Genomic DNA, 20,844 nt, shown 5'->3' with positions numbered 1-20,844 from the left:
AACGTTGAAAAGACTCTTTTCTCTTTTGCGTATTACCCTAGCACCTTTGTTGAAAGTCCGTTGACCAGTGTGAGTCTGTTTCTTGACTTTCTTTTCTATCTCAGTGATTTATATGTTTGTTCTCATGCCAGTACCATACTGTTTGAGTACTTTTGAGTATGGTAAGTCTTGAAACCAGGTAACATAAGTATTCCAACTTTGTTCATCTTTTTCAAAACTGGTCAAGCTATTTTAGGAACATTGACTTTCCATATGCCTTTTTAAATCAACTTATAATTTCCTTCAAAAAAGAAAAAATACAGTTAATATTTTGCTTGAGATTGCACTGAAACTATAGATCAGTTAGGAAGGATTGCCATTTTGATATTTTAAAATATGGCCACAGATTATTTTATACTTCAAGAGATGGAGCTTAATTTCCCTCTTCTAGAGTGTGGGCTATACTTAGCGATTCACTTATAATGAATAGAATATGGCGGGATGGAGTGTGACTCCAAAAGGCTGATGATAAGAGGCACGTTACTTCTATCCTGCTCCCTCTCAGGTCACTCATTCTGGGGGAAGCCAGCTGCCATGTCACAAGGGTACTGAAGCAGCCCTGTGGAGAGGTCTGCATGGCAAAGAATGATGGCATCCTGCCAGCAGTCAGCACTGACTTGCCAGTTGTGTTTCTGAGCCACATTAGAAGCTGGTCCTTCAGCCCCAGTCAGGAGTCCCAGATGAAGGCAGGTAGGCTGACATCTCGACTGCAGCCTCATGAGAGACCTTGAGCTACAGCCACCCAACTAAGCAGTCCCTAGATTTCTGACCCACATAAACTGTACATATAATAAATGCTTATTGTTTTAAGCCACTGAGTTTTGGGTAATTTGTTAGTCAGTAATAGATAACTAGTACAACTATTTTAACAATATTGGGTCTTCCAATTCATAAACATAATATGTCTACATTTTTCTAGTAATTCTTTAATTCCCCTTTTTAATTTTTAAATTTTCGATGTACAGGCCCTACACATCTTTCATTAAATGTATTCCTTTTTGTGGGGTTTTGATGCTATTTTAAATGGAGTTATTTTGTTTGCTGCTTGTATATAGAAACGCAGTTGATTTCTGTATATTGCTATTGTATACTGTAGTTTTGCTGAATTTGTTGTTTCTGTGGATTCCTTATGGTTTCCTACATATATGATCAAGTCATCAGGAAATAGGTTTGGTTTATATGTTTTACTTCTTCGTTTCTAATCTGTGCCTTTTATTTTTCTTGCCTATTGCACTAGCTAAGACCTCTAGTATAATGTTAAATAAGAGTGGTGAATAGACATCCTTGCCTTGTTCCTGGTCTTAAAAAAGGATTTCGTTTTTCCCTGTTGAGTCTCTATCTGTAAATGTGTAAGTTGTTCTTGATCTTTACATTCATTTTTAATTTGTTATTTTTAGTCCAATGTAAGAAGCAAATTTTTAACATAAGCCTGTTTTCCCCTCGATTTTAGTTTGTTGAATCAGTTTATGAAAGTGAATATAAGTTTAAAGGGAGGTGGTCTCCTTGTTGAAAGGGAAATTCAAAGGTATTTACATTTTAGCATTTGATTAAGACTTTTTTCCATGTGCTAGAGACTCTAGCTGTCTCCCAATGTATTTTTTTCCTTCGTAACAGAACCTTCATCTTATTTGAGGCAGCAGGGCCGCCAACTAAAAGATCACGTTTTCCAGTCTCCTTTGCATCTAGGTATGGCTATCAGACTAAATCCTGGCATCCTGGCTAATGAGCTATAAACATACGTATTGGTGGGACTTCTAGGAAGGCTCCTTAAAGTAGCCTTTTGTCCTTTTGTTCTTCCTCATTTTCTTCTCCCCGCTGCCTGGAATGCAGTTAAGATGGTTGGAGCTTTTCTAACCTGAGGGAGAAATAAATTTCTGTTGTATTTAAGCCACTGTTATTTGCGGTTTTCTGCTTTATGCAGTTAACCTAATCCTCTTGACGCATGATTTTCTGAAAGAAAAAGCTTAGAGCAGCTTTCTAAGACAATTTGTTAGAAACAAATAATCTATTATTAGTTTAATTAATTCTGTTAATTAATTCTGTTATTCGTATTCAACTTTTCAAGAATCAGAAGGATACCCAGTGTTTAAATAGATACTTTAAAATAATATTGAAAGAGAAAAGAGGGCTATGGGAAATTCATCTGAATCACTCTTGTACTTGACAAAGAACAAGATAGCAAGACTCTTTCAATAAGTGCTTAACGCCACATGACTCTGTCACGAAAACAACAGTCATTTCATAATTAATCACAAGTGGCACAAATAACTTGGGGCGTTTCTAACTTGTGTACATACTCTTTGCAGAATAAAATGAGTAATTTCCAAAGTTCCTTCCTTCTTTCTTTAGTGTTTTTCAGTGAAGGAGAAGGAACAGGAAAATGTAAGGTTCGTTAGAGCAGGGATTTTCTTTGTTTTGCCTCCTGCTGTATCCCAGTGTTTAGAACACAGCCTGGCACCTTATAGAAGTTCAGTAAAATATGTGTTGAATGAATACGTGAGGCCTCAGTGGGCCTGGTTTCCTCGGGACTTGAGTGAATATGAAGTCTGCATGAAGGGGTCCAGATACAAGGGAACGTTTGTTCCCTCAGCTCCTCTTGTGACGAGCTTGTGACGGCAATGCTCTCCCCCAGGAAAGCAGCCCCGTGTGTTTGTCCTACTGTCCCATTAGATGACAGGTTTCTTGAATGTTGGGACTGTGGTTCACTAGGACCCTGGCAGTGTAGTTTGCCAGGTAGGCTTTTGTTCAGCCACAGGTGACTGGAGAAGGAGATCAACAGAAACCTGAGTGCTGGTGCCAGGTCATGGTTTCTCATCTCCGCTGGCTGTGGTTTCATGCTAACACTAAACAAGACCAGAGGACAGTTGAGGTTTACTCTCTGTAATCAAGGGAGTTTCACATGTTTCCACACAGCAAATTAAATTCTTTATTCCCTTTGGCCTGGACTTTCAACTGCAAGAGGTCCGGAATGCTCTCTGGTTGCTTCACCTCTGGGACCCTTTACCTGGCCGGGGTTCCCAACTCCTGCTGCTTGAATGCTCTGGTTCCAGCTCTCCCTGCCCTTCACAGACACAGCCCGCTTGTTCATTTCCACTGTATCTAAGCATCCTGGCCCTGAGTCCTGGCCTGCCCGAGATCACTGCCACTGCTTCATCCCTTGCCATTGGGCCTCTCAGCTTGATCTTGGGCTTCCGGGCTCTGAGGGCCTGCCAGACCTCTCCCTTAGGATTTCCCCTGGCCTCTTGACACTGCAAATCCCAGCAGGTGGTCTATTTTTAAAGCCTCTTTTTTCACAAACTCTGGGGGTTTCAAGAAAACTATCATTCAGAAGTCCCAGGATAAGAAGGGTTGGTAATGTGATTATCAAATATTTATAGGAAACTAAATTCTTAAAGCTCTTTATATTTTAATCCTTTGTGTGAATACCTGTGTTGACCAAAAAATTAATCAATAGTCAATCTAAGAAAGCATGGAAATTTTTATCTGAGCCAACCCAAGGATTATAACCCAGGAGACAGCCTTTCAGAGAGCTCTGAGAACTTCCGCAGAGAGAAGGGGGAGGCCGATACACGTGTGACTGTGACGAAGGAGCACATGCAGTCAGGCACACATCTTACTAGAAGGCTCCTGCTATTTGCAAGGAACAGATACCTTAGCTAATGGTCTTAGTGTTTTTCTAAGTATGCAGAGGTGCAGGAAACTAAGTTTACAACAGTTTCTCCTGAAATATCTAACTGTCTTAAGATCCAGTTCTGTCAGTTTTCCCAGAGCACAAAGTGCTTCATCCTGAACTTCGCCTTGAAATCCTTTCAGAGTGTGCTACTTGCTGTAGGTCAGCGACTGCAGCGGCTAATGACTTGATTCGTGGAGAACTGGATGGTGGGCAACTTTGTTTATTCTACAGTCCCTTCCCTTTCAGTCTTAGTATTGACTAAGGTTTGGGAGGCATTTCGTGACCAGTTTTTCCCACTGTGCTTAGGAATGCTCATTCCCAGGTCAGAGGAGGATTTCATTGATAGGCTACTCAGTGCTATTACTGGACTAGGCCCTGTTAACAGTAGCCAAAAGCCTCTGGACCTCCTGTCTCACTAGTCTGTTATGGTCTAGGAAATGGTTCCCTCTTGTTGCTTCTTCCCGTATCCAGAGTCACACTGTTACAATCATTGATCTTATAGGACTGTATGTTTGGTCAGTGGTTTCAAGTCACCTAATCATCATTTATTTTAGCACACATTTGGTAATGCAAAAAAACAATAATCTTGTAAAATAGGCAGAATACAAGTAATATAGCCAGTAAAATTAATAAGGTCATAAGTCAGTATCTAAACTAAGAGCTAAGGTGCAGCCCAGTATCTCCCCAGGTTGTCTGACCAGTCTATTCTGCACCAATCTCTAAGGAAAATGATATGTTGGCATTGTACATAAAGTTCATCTAAGGTGTCTGCGTGTACAAGGCAAGTGGTGGGTCATTGTGACCATTTACAGGATTGAGTAAGGAGTGTTATCATCTGAGGAGTTACATAGTAGCGCCAGAAGGAGAAAGATTGAGCATTGTGGTTGAGCAGGTATTTCTGCCGTAGGGTAGGTCTGGCTAACACATAATGCAGATGCACAGAGCACACTAGAGGAGGTGGAGGAGGACAAAATGGGCAGAGAAAATTTTGTGTTTAAATTTTTCTTTTCTTGCCTTAAAATATGAATTTTAATTTCACCACCTGAAACATTTTACAGTAGCACTTTATTTGTCTGACAGCTTGGGGTCATGCTGGTGTATCAGAGGTGTGGACAGGTGAATTCTACCTTTTTGTCACATGGGAAATACGAACTTAGGACCAAAAAAGTGTGTCTACTGGCACCTTTCCAATTTTCTTTAAAAGAATCTAAGATGACATTTTGGGGGTTTTTTGGACTATTCATTCATTCACGATTCTCCCAGCAGGTGCTCTTCTAGGTGCAGAGGCAAAACAGTGATCAAAACCAACCAAAATTCTTCCCCTTCCAGAGCATACATTCAAATAAGTAACCCTTAGAATAGAACTTTAAGCCAATGAGCACAAAAGCCCTACTTTATCCCCGCCAGAATTTGCAGCCGTGCATTTGTTTATTACTGGGTAGGATGTCCTAATTCTTCATAGGACGTTCCTACTAATATTGAACACATAATTTCATAACTGTATATGTGATGGTGAGGGGATAGATATGGGCAAGAGAATGAAAATCTTCGGCCTTCATCAATTCCCTGAAGGAATCTATGACCAAACCCCCCCCATTAAGAACCTGCCCCCTTACTAAATTGTGAGCTCCTTAAGTACAGGCAACAATTATACATTGTCGTTATTTTTTTCTGTATTTCTTTAAAAGGTATATGATTTCATAAAGCATAAATAACACTGTATTAATGGGTTTATAACGTATATAGGTATAACATAATTAAGACAGAAAAGTAGCACAGTGAATGGGGGTGATGTTAAATGGAATTATACTCTTGAAATTTCCTATATTTTAATTGAAGTAATTCAGTATTAACTCTAAACACATTATGTGTGTATTGTAATCCCTAGAGCAAACACAAGAAAAAAATATGAGATATTGCTAACAAAATTCCATTAAACAAATTAAAATGAAATACTAAGAAATATTTGCTCAACACAAAAGGAAGTAAGAAAAGAGGAACAAAAAGCAAATGAGATAGAACCAAACAGCAAAATTCAACTATGTCCAGGTAAGTATATTAAGTGTGAATAGGTAAACACATTAATCAAAAGGCAGAGATTGTCAGACTGGATTTAAAAGTAAGAAAGTGCTATATGGCGTCTACAAGACACACTTTAAACACAGACACAAAAAGGGTTGAAAAAGAATGAAGAAAGATTAATCATGGAAATAGAAATCTGAAATGGCCATATTAATATAAGACAAAATAGATTTCTATATGAGTATTACTCAGAGCAAAGAGGGATTCTTTATTATGATAAAAGGGGCAGTGTATGTGTGCCTAATGACAGCTTCCAAATACACCAACATTTTCCAAATACATGAAGTTAACACAACTATGGACAAGTGGACAAATTCACAATCGCTTTGAGACTAAAAAATACAAGTGTTTAATTTTTCACCTAATTCAAATCTCACAGTTCTGATTTGATCAATTTTTTTCATATTTCGTTATATTTATAACCACATTTTGCTATCTTCAGCTAAATCAGTGTGATTTTGCTGTTATACAGGTCCATTTTCTATCTTCCTTTTTATCCAGATCTTCAGAAAAGGAATCCTTACTTCCTCGCCTCCAATTCATTATATATTTTTGCCATATTTACTTCCTGTCTCTTTCTTTATTACATATATATATATTTGTTACAGAGAGTGCTGCCCCCGACGCCTCCCCTTCCTTCTTCCCTTATCATCCTGCTGCAGAAGAAACCACATTCCGTGGTTCTGTACTTACTACATGAGTATGTGTCCATAAGCAGTAAATACTAGCATGTTGTGTTTTGAAGTTTTGCAAAAAGATGAATACAATATGTAATACCTTTTTAGAAACATATTAATACATGTACACCGAGTGTATTTAACTGCTGTTTAGTATTTTGTGGGATGAATAAACCACTCTTTAACCATTCCTCTCCTGGGACACTGTTCCCTAGCTGTTACACAGAGCTTTGCAATTGAGAATTTCCTGAAATATACCTTTGGCGGCTCTGCTGGGTATTGTCAAATTGCTCTCCCCAGTGGTCGGGCCACTTTGCCTTCCCTCAGGACTGTGGGAGAATTCTCAGTTCCCCCTCATCCTCACGAAAACTTGAAACCAGGTTTTTCCATTTTTGCTAATTTTTATTATGTTTAACATTGTTCAGTGAAGATTTGCAGTTCTCTGAAGGCAAGTGAGGATAAACGTCCATTCATGTGCTTGTTGGACATTGGAATTTCCTTTTCTGAAATTGCCTTTTCATCTGCTTTATGAGTTGGGTTGACTGTCTTCTTACAAATGGATAGTTTCTTTATGTTCTGACGCTACCTTTCTTGAGGACAAGAATCCTAAGGACCTTCTCCCAGGCTCTTGTCGTGTTTCCCTTCATTTATGGTAACTTTTGGCCCCCTGTAGCTTTTATTTATTTGTTTGTTTGTTTTTGGCTGCATTGGGTCTTTGTTGCTGTGTACGGGCTTTCTCTAGTTGCGTCGAGCGGGGCTACTCTTCGTTGTGGTGTGCGGGCATGCAGTAGCTTCTCTGGTTGAGGAGCACGGGCTCTAGAACGCAGGCTCAGTAGTTGTGGCGCACGGGCTGAGTTGCTCCACGGCATGTGGGATCTTCCCTGACCAGGGCTCAAACCCGTGTCCCCTGCATTGGCAGGTGGATTCTTATCTACTGCGCCACCAGGGAAGTCCCCCACTGTAGCTTTTAAATTGTAAAGTAGATGAATGTGTGTTTTCTTTTATAGTTTGGGCTTTATGTTTCTTATTTAAAAATCCGTCCTCATCCCAGTGCCAAAAAGATGTTCCTTCTGTATTTTGTGCAGAAAGATTTACAGTTTTATAAATTATATTTGTGTCCTTAATCCATTGGGAATTTATGTGTGGTGTCAGGAAGGGAGAGCTGTTTTGTCTTTATCGTTATGTGTGGCCCGTGTATGTTTTTTCCCGTTTAACGCACCCATTTCTGCTGTGAACCAGGTGCCTTGTACTCGAGTCTTTTTCTCTGCTCTTGCTCTTTACGTCGATTTGAGTAGCTCTCCGTAAAGACCACACTGTTTTAATCACTCAGACTTTATAGCATACTTTGAAATCTGATAGGGCTTATTATGTTTCCCAAAAATTATCTTGACTCTTCTGGATCACTTATTCTTTATGTTTAAATCTTTTTATTGTGATACATAACACACACCCAACTGTGCGTCAACTATAAATGTTATGAAGCCAAACAAATCACTATGAAGCGGACGCACCCGCAAAACCCTGTGCAGGTCAGAGCACTGCCGGCCCCCGGAGCCCCGGTGCCCCTCCCTTCTGTGACTGCTCTCCTGGCGCACCGCAGATGGTCATCACCGCCATGCTTCGCTTTATGGTTTTTCCACTTGACTGATCCATTTACAAAGTGGGGTCATAATGTATGCAATCTTTTGGGTCCAGCCTCTTTTTCCCAACATTATGTTTCTAAAAATTTAAACCTTAATATTCCATACAAATTTTAGGATTGTTATTTAAGTTCCAACCAAAAGACCCCAAGAGTCTCTTTGGTATTATATTGAATATATATATTAATATGGTGAAAATTGATGTCTTAACAATTTTGCATCTTCCCATTCGTAGATGTGATGTTATGATATCTTTGTTTATTACTAGAGGTTTTTTTTAATGTCCCTTATTATAGTTTTTTAGTTTTCTATAAAGGCCTTATATATTTTTTATTAAATTTATTCCTAAGTATCTCATTGTTTTTGTTGCTGTTGTCTGCTCGCAGCTCATTGTTTTTCCTTCCTCTAGGCAGTCAGTATTTGATCTCTGGTTACTTTTGTTGACTTAAAGAAAAGCGCACAACATAAGAGTTGTGAGTTTAAGGTTTATTCAGCGTCTTACTGAGGACTGTAGCCTGGGCCATAGCTCTGAGGAACCACTCCAAAGAAGTAGGGGAGGCGCCAGTATAACAAATTATGAATTTTTTGGCTGTGAAATACATCTAGTCAAGCATACATCTCAGTCAAAGATTACCGCCAATCAGAAAGAGCAGAATCTCAAGTTAATTTTAGTGCTTTTCTTTGTATGTGAAGGTGCAAGAATCTGGGGTCATTGAAATTCTTCCTGAGATATGCATCTAGCCCTCTAGGGGCGTGTTTATCTAAAGCACAGAGTGCCTCATCCGGATTTTTCACCCTGAATTCTCCTCAGGGTGCGCTGTCAGCGTGCGACTGCTGTGGGTTGTGACTTACCCTTATATAATGAGCTACGCTCTTTTGTTCTTTTTTCTTCACACTTTTAAGGATTTCTTTCTCTGTTTCACTATAATGGATCTAGATATAAATTTCATTATGTTATCCACCTTGGGACTATTGCATTTTCAATCTGAGTATCTATATTCTTTATTAATTCTGGAAAACTCAGCTATTATCTGTTGAAATATAGTCCCTTTCTTCCTATATTTCTTCTGTTGTCTTCTTCTGGAAGTTCTGTGAGACATACACGGAAGGCCTCTCTGTCTGTATGAAGTCCACATGTGTAGAGCCCCCGGCCTCCGCTGTTGGCCTGCTCTGCCCGCTCCAGAGCCTCTTTGATGCAGGCCCTGCAGAGCTTTTACCTTCTCCCCGTAGAGAAGGGAGAGGGTAGATGGGGGCTCTGCTGGGTGAGGGGAGGCATTGGAGTTGCTTCTTGCACAGAGTTCTGTGACCCTCCACTTCACTCCCACCTTCACAGTACCTGGTGCCTCTAATCCCTGAGTCCGTGGCGGGGGGTGGGGGCGGTGGGTGGGACCCTCTCCCTCGTTTGGATTTACCCTTCTCATATGCTAAGTATTTCTAACTACTCAATGTGTTTTCCATTTTGTTAGTGTGGTTGAGGATTACAGATGCTTTCTAGTTTCAGTGAATGTGAAGTTTGTTTCTGTTTTTGTTTTCTTAGTTGTTTTGTACCATTTTTGAGAGAAATAGCATAGAAATTATTTGAAACCAAAAGTCCTTTTCCATTCACTCTTCAACCTCCTCCAGTGTGTCTTTTGCTCCTACCACTGCACCAAAACGGTTCTTAATGTTGCCAAATCCAACAGTCATCTTCTTCCTCTCTCCGTCTTACTTGAACTCTGGGCTACGTTAGACATAGCTGACTATTCCCATCTTAAAACACTGTTCTCTTAGCTTCAGTGGTACTAAACTCTCCTAGTTTTCCTTCTTCTCACTGGCAGCCCCTTCTCAGATTTCTTTACTGGCTTCTCCTACTCTGTCCATCCACAAAATGCTGGTGTACCCTGGGTTCAGTCCTAAGTCCTCTTCTTTCCTCTGTAATAACGTCCCCCGCCCTCATTATCTCCTGTAGTCCTGTTGCTTTAAACACAGTCTTATACCACTGACTCCCAAATCTTTATCTCTGCAAACTTTTCTCTTGAGTTCCAGATTTTTATATCCAACAACCCTCTTGATAGCTCCACTAAGATTTCTAATGGATACTCCCAAGCTCATTCCTGCATTGCACTCACTGTTTTCTCTGCCTGAAACGTTCTTCCTCCAGTTCATCAAATCACTGGCACCTCACTATCCTTAAGAACTCTGCTCAAGTGTCACTTCCACCCGACCTAAAGAAGGTCCTTGCTCCAAGTCACCTTATCTTATTTCCTTCATAGATCTTGTCTGGAATTGTTTTGTGTGTTTGCTTGTTTACTGTCCAATCTCTGTATTGATTACGATTACCTCTGTAAGAGTAGGGCTTTATTTATCTTGTCTTCTGCTATACTTTAAGTGCCTAGAACAACACCTGGTATATAGCAGATGCTCAATAAATTTTTGCCTAATTAGTTAATTTAAGTTTTATTAGTAAAACATTAAAGTGTACTTTTCTCTTGTTAGACAGAAATTTGTCAAATATGTTCTAATTTGGTGTGAATAACTTATCCTAAGAATCAAATTCACAAAATTAAAGATTTGTCTTTAACAAAGGAATAGCCATTCTCATTTTTACCTAGGAAACCATAGAGACTCCTGAGACTTCTCTTACCATATAAATTGCCTTAAAGATGAAAAATAGCCTTATTCGTAAACAGAATTGTTAATTGCTAACTATTGGCAAGGATTTTAAAATCTAGGAAAAATACTTGCAAATTTTATTAAAACAACTGTATACATTTTAGGTAGTCTTTATTTTCTGATAAATGTATTGTATTTACATATTTGATATTGATGCTGGGTCACATCATCGAATATCAAAGTTGTTTTCTCTCAGTATCTCTCTCTGATGGCCATCTGCCAATAAGAATAACCACAGAGTTAGTACAGTGTGAAAGTGTTTTGATAATCAAATATTTCATGGCTTTTTTTCAAAAGACAGCATTGTTTTTTTAAATATTGTACCAGTACTTTGAGTGTTAAATAGTTAGGATTTTGCTGTCTCTTCTAATTTAATAAAAACACATTTGTTTACTGAGTAAATTCATTTTTTTGTTGGTTTGTGCTGCTTAGTATCCTGCAACCTGGTAGGAGTTCTGGTTGTCACCTAACACTACAACAGTGAAGGAAAACACCATCTGAAGTGTTTTGCGGTTATTGATTTCTATGTTAAATATGTTCTTTAACATTTTATGACATTTCAACAATCCAGTTGGACGCTTTTTCTTTTAGATTTCCGGGCTCTGCTACAACAGCAAAATGTTGCAAGTTCATGAGGTGCTCTGCGTCCCCAGCTGGATGGCAAAGTTCTGTTCTTGGACACTTGAGCCCATCTTCTCATCTTCAGAACCCACCAGCGAGGCCAGAATCGGGATGGGGGCCACGGTAGACATTCAGAGACAGCAGAGGATGGAGCTGCTGGACCGGCAGCTGATGCTGTCACAGTTTGCACAAGTGAGGCGGCAAAGACAGCAGCAGGTAAACAATAACCACAATGGAAAATTCAGAAATACTCAGGGGCCTGCGTAAACTTCTCCTTTGAGACTGTATGTGTGGTAGAGTCTGCATTTCATTCCTGTGCATTGTATCATAGATACCTTGACACGTTTCCAAGTGGAATGTAGGTCTCTGATAGTGGCTATTGTTAGTGTTTTCTTTTTAAGGTAAAAAAAGTAACTTGCAGCTGAAAGACTGGTCAGACTGGACATTCTTGCTCCACTTCTATTAGATAAGCATGATTTCTTAGAGAAACACCAAGCCTAGTTAACAAGACGGGATATTTATCTGTTTTTATCATCTTGTAAAAGCCACAGTGTCTTCCTGTTAAAATGCTTATTATTGTGTGCTCTGGACTGAAGAGCAAATGTCAAACTTCTTGATTTTCCTTGGTTGCAATGGAGAATATGAAGGTAAGAAAATTTTCAAGGGAACAACCAACAAGTAGATCAGATAAATTCTCTGTTTTCTTAGCCTTGTCGTTAATCGTCAGGAAATACTGAGCATTTATCCACAAAAACTGCTCTATCCAAGCAATCCAACACCACACTGGTCTTCCCAGGGTTACTCTGCGTCAGGCTGAAACCTCATACCTGGTCCTTCTTTGGCACTTCTGTGATCCAGTGCATTGGGTTCCTCGTTTCTTGTCTCCATCCCCTTTACCCTCTGGGGTATGAGAGAGAGTTCTGTTCTCTCCTGCCATCTCCCGATCTCCTGCCTGCATTGCGTGTGAGAAGTAGGTCTTCATCGCGTGTGGTCTGGAAAGTGAAATCAGATGTGATGTCCCTGGACGTCAGTGGAGAGGTGGGTCCCAGAGTTTCTCTCTGGGGTGGGAAGAAGGGGGCCCCTTATCAATGGGCCGAGTCTGCAGGTAAAAGAGAGAAGTGAAGGCTATTCCCTACAGGTGTATTTGAATTTGAGGTGACTCTGGAACATACAATAAAGGTGCCCCTGATGTAGTTGAACATGGAGGACAGACATCACTCTTGGAGAGGTCAGAGCCGTAGGTGCAGATCATGGATTAAGTGTGTAGGGTTGGGAGGTGAGTCCTGTAGGAGAATCACATCCAGGATGAATGTAGGCTATAGGCTAAGCCTGCATTTAGCAGGAGGAAGAGGTAGATCCTTTGAGGAAACAGAGGAAATAATGAAAAGTATGAGAACTCAGAACAGCCGGTGTCCAAAAAACTGAGTAATAATGAGTATAAATATTTTCTGATAGAATGGACAGAGCTATGAGGGAGAGAAAGAAGTAGTGTATGATCCTGAGGCTTCTGGCTTAGCCAAGGAGAGAGATCAATGACAGCACCATCCCACCAACATCAGAAGAGCAGGCGATGGGAAATACATTGACTGAGGTACCTTCAGGCTACCTGGGGGGAGATTCCCTGGTAGATAGCTGTGGTCTTGTGCTCATGAGCAAAATGAGAGGTTGTGTTTCTGAGGTTGGTGTCCCCAGGCAGACTCTCGTGTGTGAAGTGAATCGGAGAATGCCGTCAGGATGAGCATCTTTGGGGGGTGGTGGTGAAGGGCAGAGGGAGACTTCGAGCCCCAGTCACAGAGAAGGCCCGAGCTAAGCTTACGGTGCCCAAGCCCCGGAGTTGCGAGAGACCTTCCGAGTCGTCCCAGATTCAGAAAGGTGTTGGCGCAGATTGCAGGCGCCTCTCCCCAGGTGCACGCCATCCACAGAGCAGATGTTACTTGAGAACCATCAGGTGCCCGCCCCCCGGCAGCAGGAAGATGGAGCGCTGGTCCTGAAGGAGGGGGAGGATCTGGGTCGCAGACCCGTCCAGAGCATCCGCCCCTCGTGCTGCTTGGATCTTCTTGTTTTACTTAAGTTCTCGGAGCAACACCTCCAAGATTGCAGTGGTGCTTTTTTCCCAGGAGAAACCTTCAAGAGGAAGGTCAGCAGGACAGACTGCATCCCCTTCTGCTGAAGCCGGCCTCGAGGATACACTGATGACCATCTCCGTCGTCTGTTGTCCACTTGAGAGTCCGCACCCTTGGCTGGAAGGCTTACATGATGAAGCGACACATGCTGTCATCCCTGTGGGGTCTGGGTCCCCAGTCTCCAAGCACTTCCCAGCTGTGGCTGCTGCACTTGTCTGTTTACTGTAGAAACTGGGTGAGGAAGTACAAGAGATGCCCTCGCAGATCACCCGAGTGCCGCCCATGATCTTCCCTCCCCTTTCTGTGCCCGTGGCCGTAGCTTTTCCTGGTGGTCAGGATTAATTACTCCTGCCAGGATAATGACTCCTTTCCTTGCCTGCCAGTCTTTTGGCACAAGAGCCCAAACTGGGCAACAGCTGTAACTTAAGATGTAACGGTATTCTTGCTTCGTCCCCGATGGAAGCGTTCCCTTCCTGTGAGCCGAGCTCTGTAAACCACGGAATCCAGAGTTGTGGAACGAGAAGCCCAGATTCCCCAAGTGGGTCACCTTGAGGGAGGATAGTCAGGGCCACTTCTCCTTCCATCCCTTGTTTACAAGAGCCGTGTGTTCCGCCTACTGGGGACACAGCACCCGTGTGAAGGTGGTTGATTTAGGGTCTGTACTGCACACTAGAGCCTCAAGCGCTGTCCTTGGTGGGTACCATCTCCAGGTTGGCGTCTTACTCCCACCTTCACCTGGCTACCCATTGGTCTGGCGAGCTGGTAGCGCCTGGGTCGTGCTGTGTGAGGGTCAGTGTATCCCGTGGTCTTGGCACTGCCGCGCCCTCTTTGCTAAAAGCGGGCCTTGTGGTCTGATGTGATGTCATCTGGAACCCTGGTCGGTACCTCATGCCCTCTGTCAACCCACAGAGGTGGTGCTTAGCGACAGAAAGGGCAGGCAGCCCCATAACCAGAAAAGGTGTCAGTTCCAGGTAAAATGAATTGCTGCCTGTAATAGTCAACACAGGTCGCCCGAACAGAGTACCACGGACTGGGCAGCTTCAGTAACAAACTTTTCCTCATTGTTCTAGAGGCTAGAAGTCCAAGATCAAGATACCGTCAGGGTTGGTTTCTAGTGAGGACTGTCCTTGGCTCGCAGGCAGCCGCCTTCCTGCTGTGTCCTCACATGGCCTTTTCTTGGCGCCTGCGTGTTCCTGGTGTCCCTTCTTATAAGGACACCAGTCCCATTGGATTAGGGAGGGCCCCATCTTTATGACCTCATCTAACCTTAATTACCTGTTTAAAGTCCCTGTCTCCAAATATGGTCACATTGGGGGTTAGGGACTTCAGCCTGTGAGTTTTTGGGGGGCATGTTTCAGTCCATAATGGTGCCCCTTCCAGACTGAAAAGGGCCCAGTATAGTCTACCTGGCTCTATGACTGTTGGTTCTCCTTGATGGGTGGTGGCGTACGTATCAGGGCTCAGCACTGCTCTCTGTTACCCTGGAAGCTAAGTCCACGTTAGTGAGTGGGGCCCATGCACAGTGGGGCTCCTTCCTGGCCATCTTGGCTGCTCTGTTCACCTGCCAGCCCTGGGATGGCCGGTGACAGAGGCTGGCTGACGTCAGTCTGCCAAGTCATCCTCTTCTGTGCTGGATGTTCACGGTAAACACTGGAACCCAGATGTCACGCTTCATGCCTGTTCCTTGGCTGGACCCACATGACTCTTCCCAGGCCTCCTTGTCCCCTACCTTCCCATCCCCTGACCACCTAACCAAGTCATTCACCACGTCCAGTGAGTCCCTAGGTGTTATTTACCTCAGGCCACCTCTCTTTCCATGCAAAGCGGGCGACCAAATGCACTGCCCAAGCTCTACCCATTGGGAGCATTAGTCCCTGTCACTGTTCTTCAAGGTGACCCCTGAGTGGAGCTGTAGTGCAGCCATGGTCTCTTTTCAGCTTTCAGTTGTGTACCAAGCCAACCCATCCATGAACCGAATTTGGCCATTTTCCTCCTTGTCACTTGGTGGTTAGGGACCCACCCCCATGTAGCAGGAGGTGTGAACTGGAGAAGAGGTTTTTATGCAACAGAGGTTATCGACATGGTGGTCTTGGTGGACCTGCTTGTGCAGCTCGCCTGCGCCCCCCACCCTGCTCGTGCTGACCCTGGATACACCACTTACGTCGGACGATGGCTTTCTTTCATCGCACCTGATCACAGAACTTGGTAGGTCTCACACTTCTGACCACGCGCTCACTCTGTACCCGTGGTCAGGCACTTCCTGTCCCCCAGGGTCCAGCAGCAGTGTTTCGAAAGTGTGTAATTCTCTGCTGTGTATGTGTGCCCGTGCTCCAGTGCCCTGGGCGTCCGCATCATGGTGGTCCTCTGTGGCTCACTGCAGACTCCACCCGGTGTCTTCCCCACCACAGATACTTTGAATATCATAGTATCTGCCGGGTTGCACAGCCCAAGCATCCATGACCAAACCAGACCAAAATCCCCGCCCTCTTGGAGAGGGCCTTCCAGCCGGGCAGCTGTGAAGTGACGTCCTTTGGTCTGTGACTCTCCCCGCCGCGTGGCAGGCTCTTCCACTTTCCGAGGTCAGTCTTGCCCACAGTTCCGAATCCCAGCCCCTGGGCTCTTGCCACAGACTTCTCATTGTGCTGGAGAGAAGAGCATGTGGTTCTTTAGTCCGGGGCTTACTCAGTGCCCTCCTCATTTCTTCCCAGCGTCGGCCTCGAGAAACACAGCTGTCTCCTCCGTGTCCCCTGAGGCTCGGGGATGCCGGTCTGCCCAGAGACACACAGCTGCCGGCAGGGCTGCAGACTAGGGGCCCAGATGTGTCCGATTCCAGGGCCTCTGTGTGTGTGTGTGTGTGTTGTTGGTTTTTTTCCTTTCCTTTTTTACTTCGGCTGTCAGGAAACTCAATGCCAAGTTTAGTGTTCAATCAAAGTTAGAACTTGTGCTTCCATCTTCTGTGTTTTTAAAATACCTTTTTTGATTGTTTTAGTGTCCTTGTATCTTACTGTAGGCGTTCTCAAATTCTGTTATTGCATTTAAGATAAGTCTGTCACTTGTTAACAAACTGTGGGTTTTCAAATGTTTTTCATAGAACCCAGAATTTATTTGGTCAAAAAACCAATCACTTCCTAGTTACTGTACATTAGATTGATCTGTTTGCAGTTTTTAATTGCAAGCACTCCAGAATAACGCCGAAGTCTTGTTTGAGTGTAATTCCCTTGCGCGTCTTTTGCCTGCTTCTGTCTCGCCGCCCGGCAGCTGCTGCTTTGTGCTCGCTGTCGCCTACCCGCCTGTGCTCCGCACTTGGCTCTGCGGTCGCAGTCAGCCAGTGGTCATTATTGAGACAGTGACCAAGACTGGTGGGGACTCGGTGGGCACCTAAGAAGTGAAAAACCTGTCTTTTCCCTTAATGACTTTGTGATCAGCGTCAGGGAGCTCAGCAGATACACTTGAATTAGAGAAATATCCAAGAACGATGAAATATAGACCGGAGTGCGCGGGGCAGTAAGACACCCAGGAAGGCGCCACTGGGGGTCCTGTTACTGTGAGAGGAGGTTTCAGGGGCTAGAAGGATGGGCAGGATGTGGCGCGGGTGGAGAGGATGAGGCAGGTCATCCCAGAGGAGAGGACTAGCCAGAGGGAGGGAGGCGTGGAGGTGATAAGGAGGCCTGAAAGGGGAAGGCCTCGAGGAGACATGGGGGGCTGAGGTGGTAGGGTACCTAGTGACAGAGAGAAGTAACACAGCGACTGTAATCGAGGGAGGTGTTTTTCAACCCGACGGCAGAGTTGGATTTTGACATTGGAGGCTGTCAAAAGTGGTTTAGTCAGTTGTAAAGGTAGGACAGGTATCTCAGAGAAATTCCTTTCATTGCAGCATGTGAGATGGGTGGAGAAAGGAGAGACCATGGAGGAAAAGACCAACAGGAGATTTTAGAAATCCAGCGCTCTGCTCTGTGAATGCCTGGCCGGGATAATGGCCAGCTCCTCACTGGGCTCCTGACCGGCATTGTCCGCTGAGGTCCAGCCCGCTGATCTCTCCCCCTGCACACTCGCAGTCCATGGCTCTCCCCTCTGTGCTAAGCTCATGGCTCCCAGACTTAGACCTATGGTCTAGACCTCCTCTCTCCTGGGCTCCAGACCTAAATATCCTACTGCCTGCCGGGCATCTCCACTTGAATGCCCCACAGGCACCGGAAATTTACCCTTGCTTTGCTAAATTGGCTTCTCTGTCTCACTCCCTCCCGGATGGAAAGCACCATCGTCCACCCAGGGGCCCAAACCAGAACACTGTGGCTTCCCCTTGGACTCTTCCCTCCTGCATCCGTGTCCCTCGTGTCGCCTCCCTCACCTGCACCCCAGAGAGTCTACCTTCTCGCTGTAAACCCACCACTCCCTCTCTCTTCATCCCCCTGCCTTAGTTCAGGCCACCGATGTCACTCACCTAATAAAAGCTTGTCACAACTGCCCCCCTCTCCCGGCCCTGCCCCACACTCCAGCCCCCAGGGCGAGCTCTGTGAAGACACAAACCTGATTGTCTCACTCCCACCAAAGTCCTTCCGAGGCCCTCCTGAGCCTACAAGGCAGTTCTGCTGGCTGCACAAGGCCCCTGCCTGCTTTTTAGCCCCTGCCTTCCCCCCGGCCCCCAGCAGCCTCGGGCTAATCACTCTGAACTGTTCACAGTTCATGTCAGCCCCGTGTTGTTTCTCACTTCTTGCCTCTTCATCTACCCTTCCCTCTGCCAACAACAAACTTCCCCTGTACCGACTTCCCCACTGCACCCCATCTCACCCACACACGGTCTCTGCTTGCCCAACTCTTGCTCACTCTTGAGTAAACTTTCTGAAATCCCCTCCTCCAGCCTCCCGGGCAGCACTGACCCTCTGTCTGTCCTTAGAGCCTCTGGCGTCTTTCCTGACCTTGCCAGTCCCGCCCCTCACCATTGACTCACGTCCCATCTGTGCCCGAGATGTGTCTTGGGGTGGGGGTGGGGCTTTTCCATTGTGTCTCTAATGTGTGAATAATGCCTGGCATGTGGTAGGCACCCATACATTTGGAGAATTAGTGACTCGATATGTACATAATAAATATTTACAGAATTTCTTAATGTACTGAGCCCAGCTGAATACAGGTGAGTAGTCCTGGCTGGAAACTATACAGCTATCCTCTGAGAGGACAAACCACTAAAGACAGCCCGAGACCCATGTTCAGGGAGAGCAGAGAGGAGGAAGAAAGGAATTCCAGGGGGCGGGGAGGGATCCGGGAGAGTTCAGTAGCACAGCAGCCGGGAGAGGAGTGTTTCAGGAAGAGTGGGAGAGGGGGTGCTCAACAGATTCAGAGGCTACCCTCCCACCCCCCAAAAAAGGCCAGGCAGAGACAATGACGAGGAGAAGATCACAAGAGTCAGCAAGAGTTGGCTCGCTCTTGAAAGGAGTTTCAGCGGGAACGCACGCACCACGTTAAGAAGTAGTGCAGGGTTTGGAAGCAGAGGAAGGGCAAGCATCACTTGTGCCCTGACCAGCCAGCCTCATCCTAGGACATTGCCACGGGAGTCACATCTTGGTTCTTGAAAGTGAACTCTGACGTTGCACTTCTGAAGCACTTGTAACGTGCTCTGCAGCGAATACACCTCCATGGCTCTAAAGGGCAGTGAGCAGTGTGATGGCTCTGCAGACCTTGCTTCATCTGCAGCTTACAGGGTCAGTGCACAGTGTCCTGAAGTTCATCATCAGGCCCAGTGACATGACCTTTCTGGACACCTCCACGGTGGTCACTACGCAGAAACTTTCGGCTCGTTGGCTTATGGACTCACTGTGATGAGGGCTGAGTGGACGACATAATAACGCCCGGTCCCTTTCTTCCAGCTCTCATCTCCCCCCACGGCAGAGCTTTCCCACTCTTCTGTACGTTGATGTAGCGGCGGCGTGCCAGTCACACGTTGAGTCTACTCCCACCAGCTTCTTGCTCTCAGGTTCGCTCCCCGCCCCCAGTAGGGGTGCTGGCTCCATGGTCGGTGACGTTGCCGAGTCATTTTGGTACCAGCAGCTGCGGATCATTTTCCACTGCTGGGACCGTTACGTAACTTTTCATGGGTTCGTGCTTTATTCATTCACCGAGTAGCATTTGAATTCTTGAAGGACAGGAGCTGTGTGCTCCACTTATTTGTGCCTCTCTTGGTTCCACTGCAGTGTGCAGCCGTGAGGGAGAAAATGGCGCTGCCCTGGCTTCAGGAAGCCTGCAGCCCCTGGGGGAAGAGAGATGAGTCAAGGCGAAGTGCTAGGTTTCTATTGGAGTTTGCGCCAGCAAAAGAGTCCTGGTTCTCCCTGAGGGACTCAGCAAAGCCCTGTGTGGTTGAGGGGAATCTGGAAGAGACCAGCACTCGGGCAGGCATTTCAGGCCTAGAGAACCGTGTGAGAAAAAGCACAAGGGCTTGAGACAGCTGTGGGAACACAAGTGATTGCATTTGCCTAAGTTCAGGGCTCCCCTAAGGAGGAAGCAGTGAAAGAGAGGCTGGGGAGAAAGCCGAGGCCAGGACATCGGGGGTCTTGGGGGTGCTACACTGAGGGGTGTTTTTTCTTTTGTCCTGCTAGAAGTAGTGAGTCAGTGAAGGCTTTAGGCAGAAGAGTAAGTTAGATTTGTCTTTAATAAAGATTACTTTGGGGACTCCCCTGGTGGCGCCCAGGTTCCATCCCTGGTCAGGGAACTAGATCCCACATGCATGCCACAACTAAGAGTTTGCATGCCACAACTAAGGAGCCCGCCTGCCGCAACTAAGAGCCAACGCGACCAAATAAATAAATAAGACTACTTTGGCCATGACATGAATACCCTTGAGAAAGCTGATACTGGAGGAAGAAGACCAGTTGGGAGATGGTGAGGATTCTCTGAGTTCTGGTGGTGAGGCAGCGTGTCCTCACTGCATGAGACTACATGGCCACAGTCAAGCTCTGCGAGCCTCTGTGCATTCACACCTCTAGAACAGTCACTGAAATGTCCTGTAATGATGAACATTTGAACAGCAGGGTTGCTGCAGGAGTCTCTGCAGCTTCTTAGCATGGATTCCCCTTTTTGCTGGTCATGATGCCATCACGATAGAAAAGCAGAATATAAATGAAAAGGGGAAGAAATTTGCAGTTAAGGAATCAACACTGGGTTGACGGGGAGATCTGTGCACAGTCTATCTAATAGGGTTGTCATGAGGATAAAATAATTTATGCAAAATTACTTGATATACCAGAAAGATCTGTCAAATATTAGTTATTCTGATTGCATTGGGGATCTGTTTTTGGGCTCTCAGGAAGTTTGAGAGAGAGTCCTGATTTAGGAGCTAATTGGATAGT

At 45.0% G+C, this 20,844-nt stretch overlaps 1 protein-coding gene across 3 annotated transcripts in view; it reads left to right on the top strand.

The window, feature by feature from the left end:
• The window catches only part of UBAC2 (UBA domain containing 2), a 152,353-nt gene that overhangs the window by 102,811 nt on the left and 28,698 nt on the right, over nucleotides 1–20,844 (top strand). For 2 of the 3 annotated variants that reach the window (XM_082675872.1, XM_082675873.1), the window contains one exon: nucleotides 11,355–11,600. The exons of the other annotated variant lie outside the window; for it this stretch is intronic. In XM_082675872.1, coding sequence (XP_082531998.1) covers nucleotides 11,355–11,600 — 246 coding nt within the window. The remainder of the gene's footprint in view (nucleotides 1–11,354; nucleotides 11,601–20,844) is intronic. 3 annotated transcript variants of the gene reach the window in all.

This window comes from Grampus griseus (assembly GCF_964374135.1).
Source record: "Grampus griseus genome assembly, chromosome: 18".
In the NCBI taxonomy this organism is placed as follows: domain Eukaryota; kingdom Metazoa; phylum Chordata; class Mammalia; order Artiodactyla; family Delphinidae; genus Grampus; species Grampus griseus.
The sequence above is the reverse complement of the archived record's forward strand: the minus strand, read 5'-3'. Positions and strand labels throughout refer to the sequence as shown.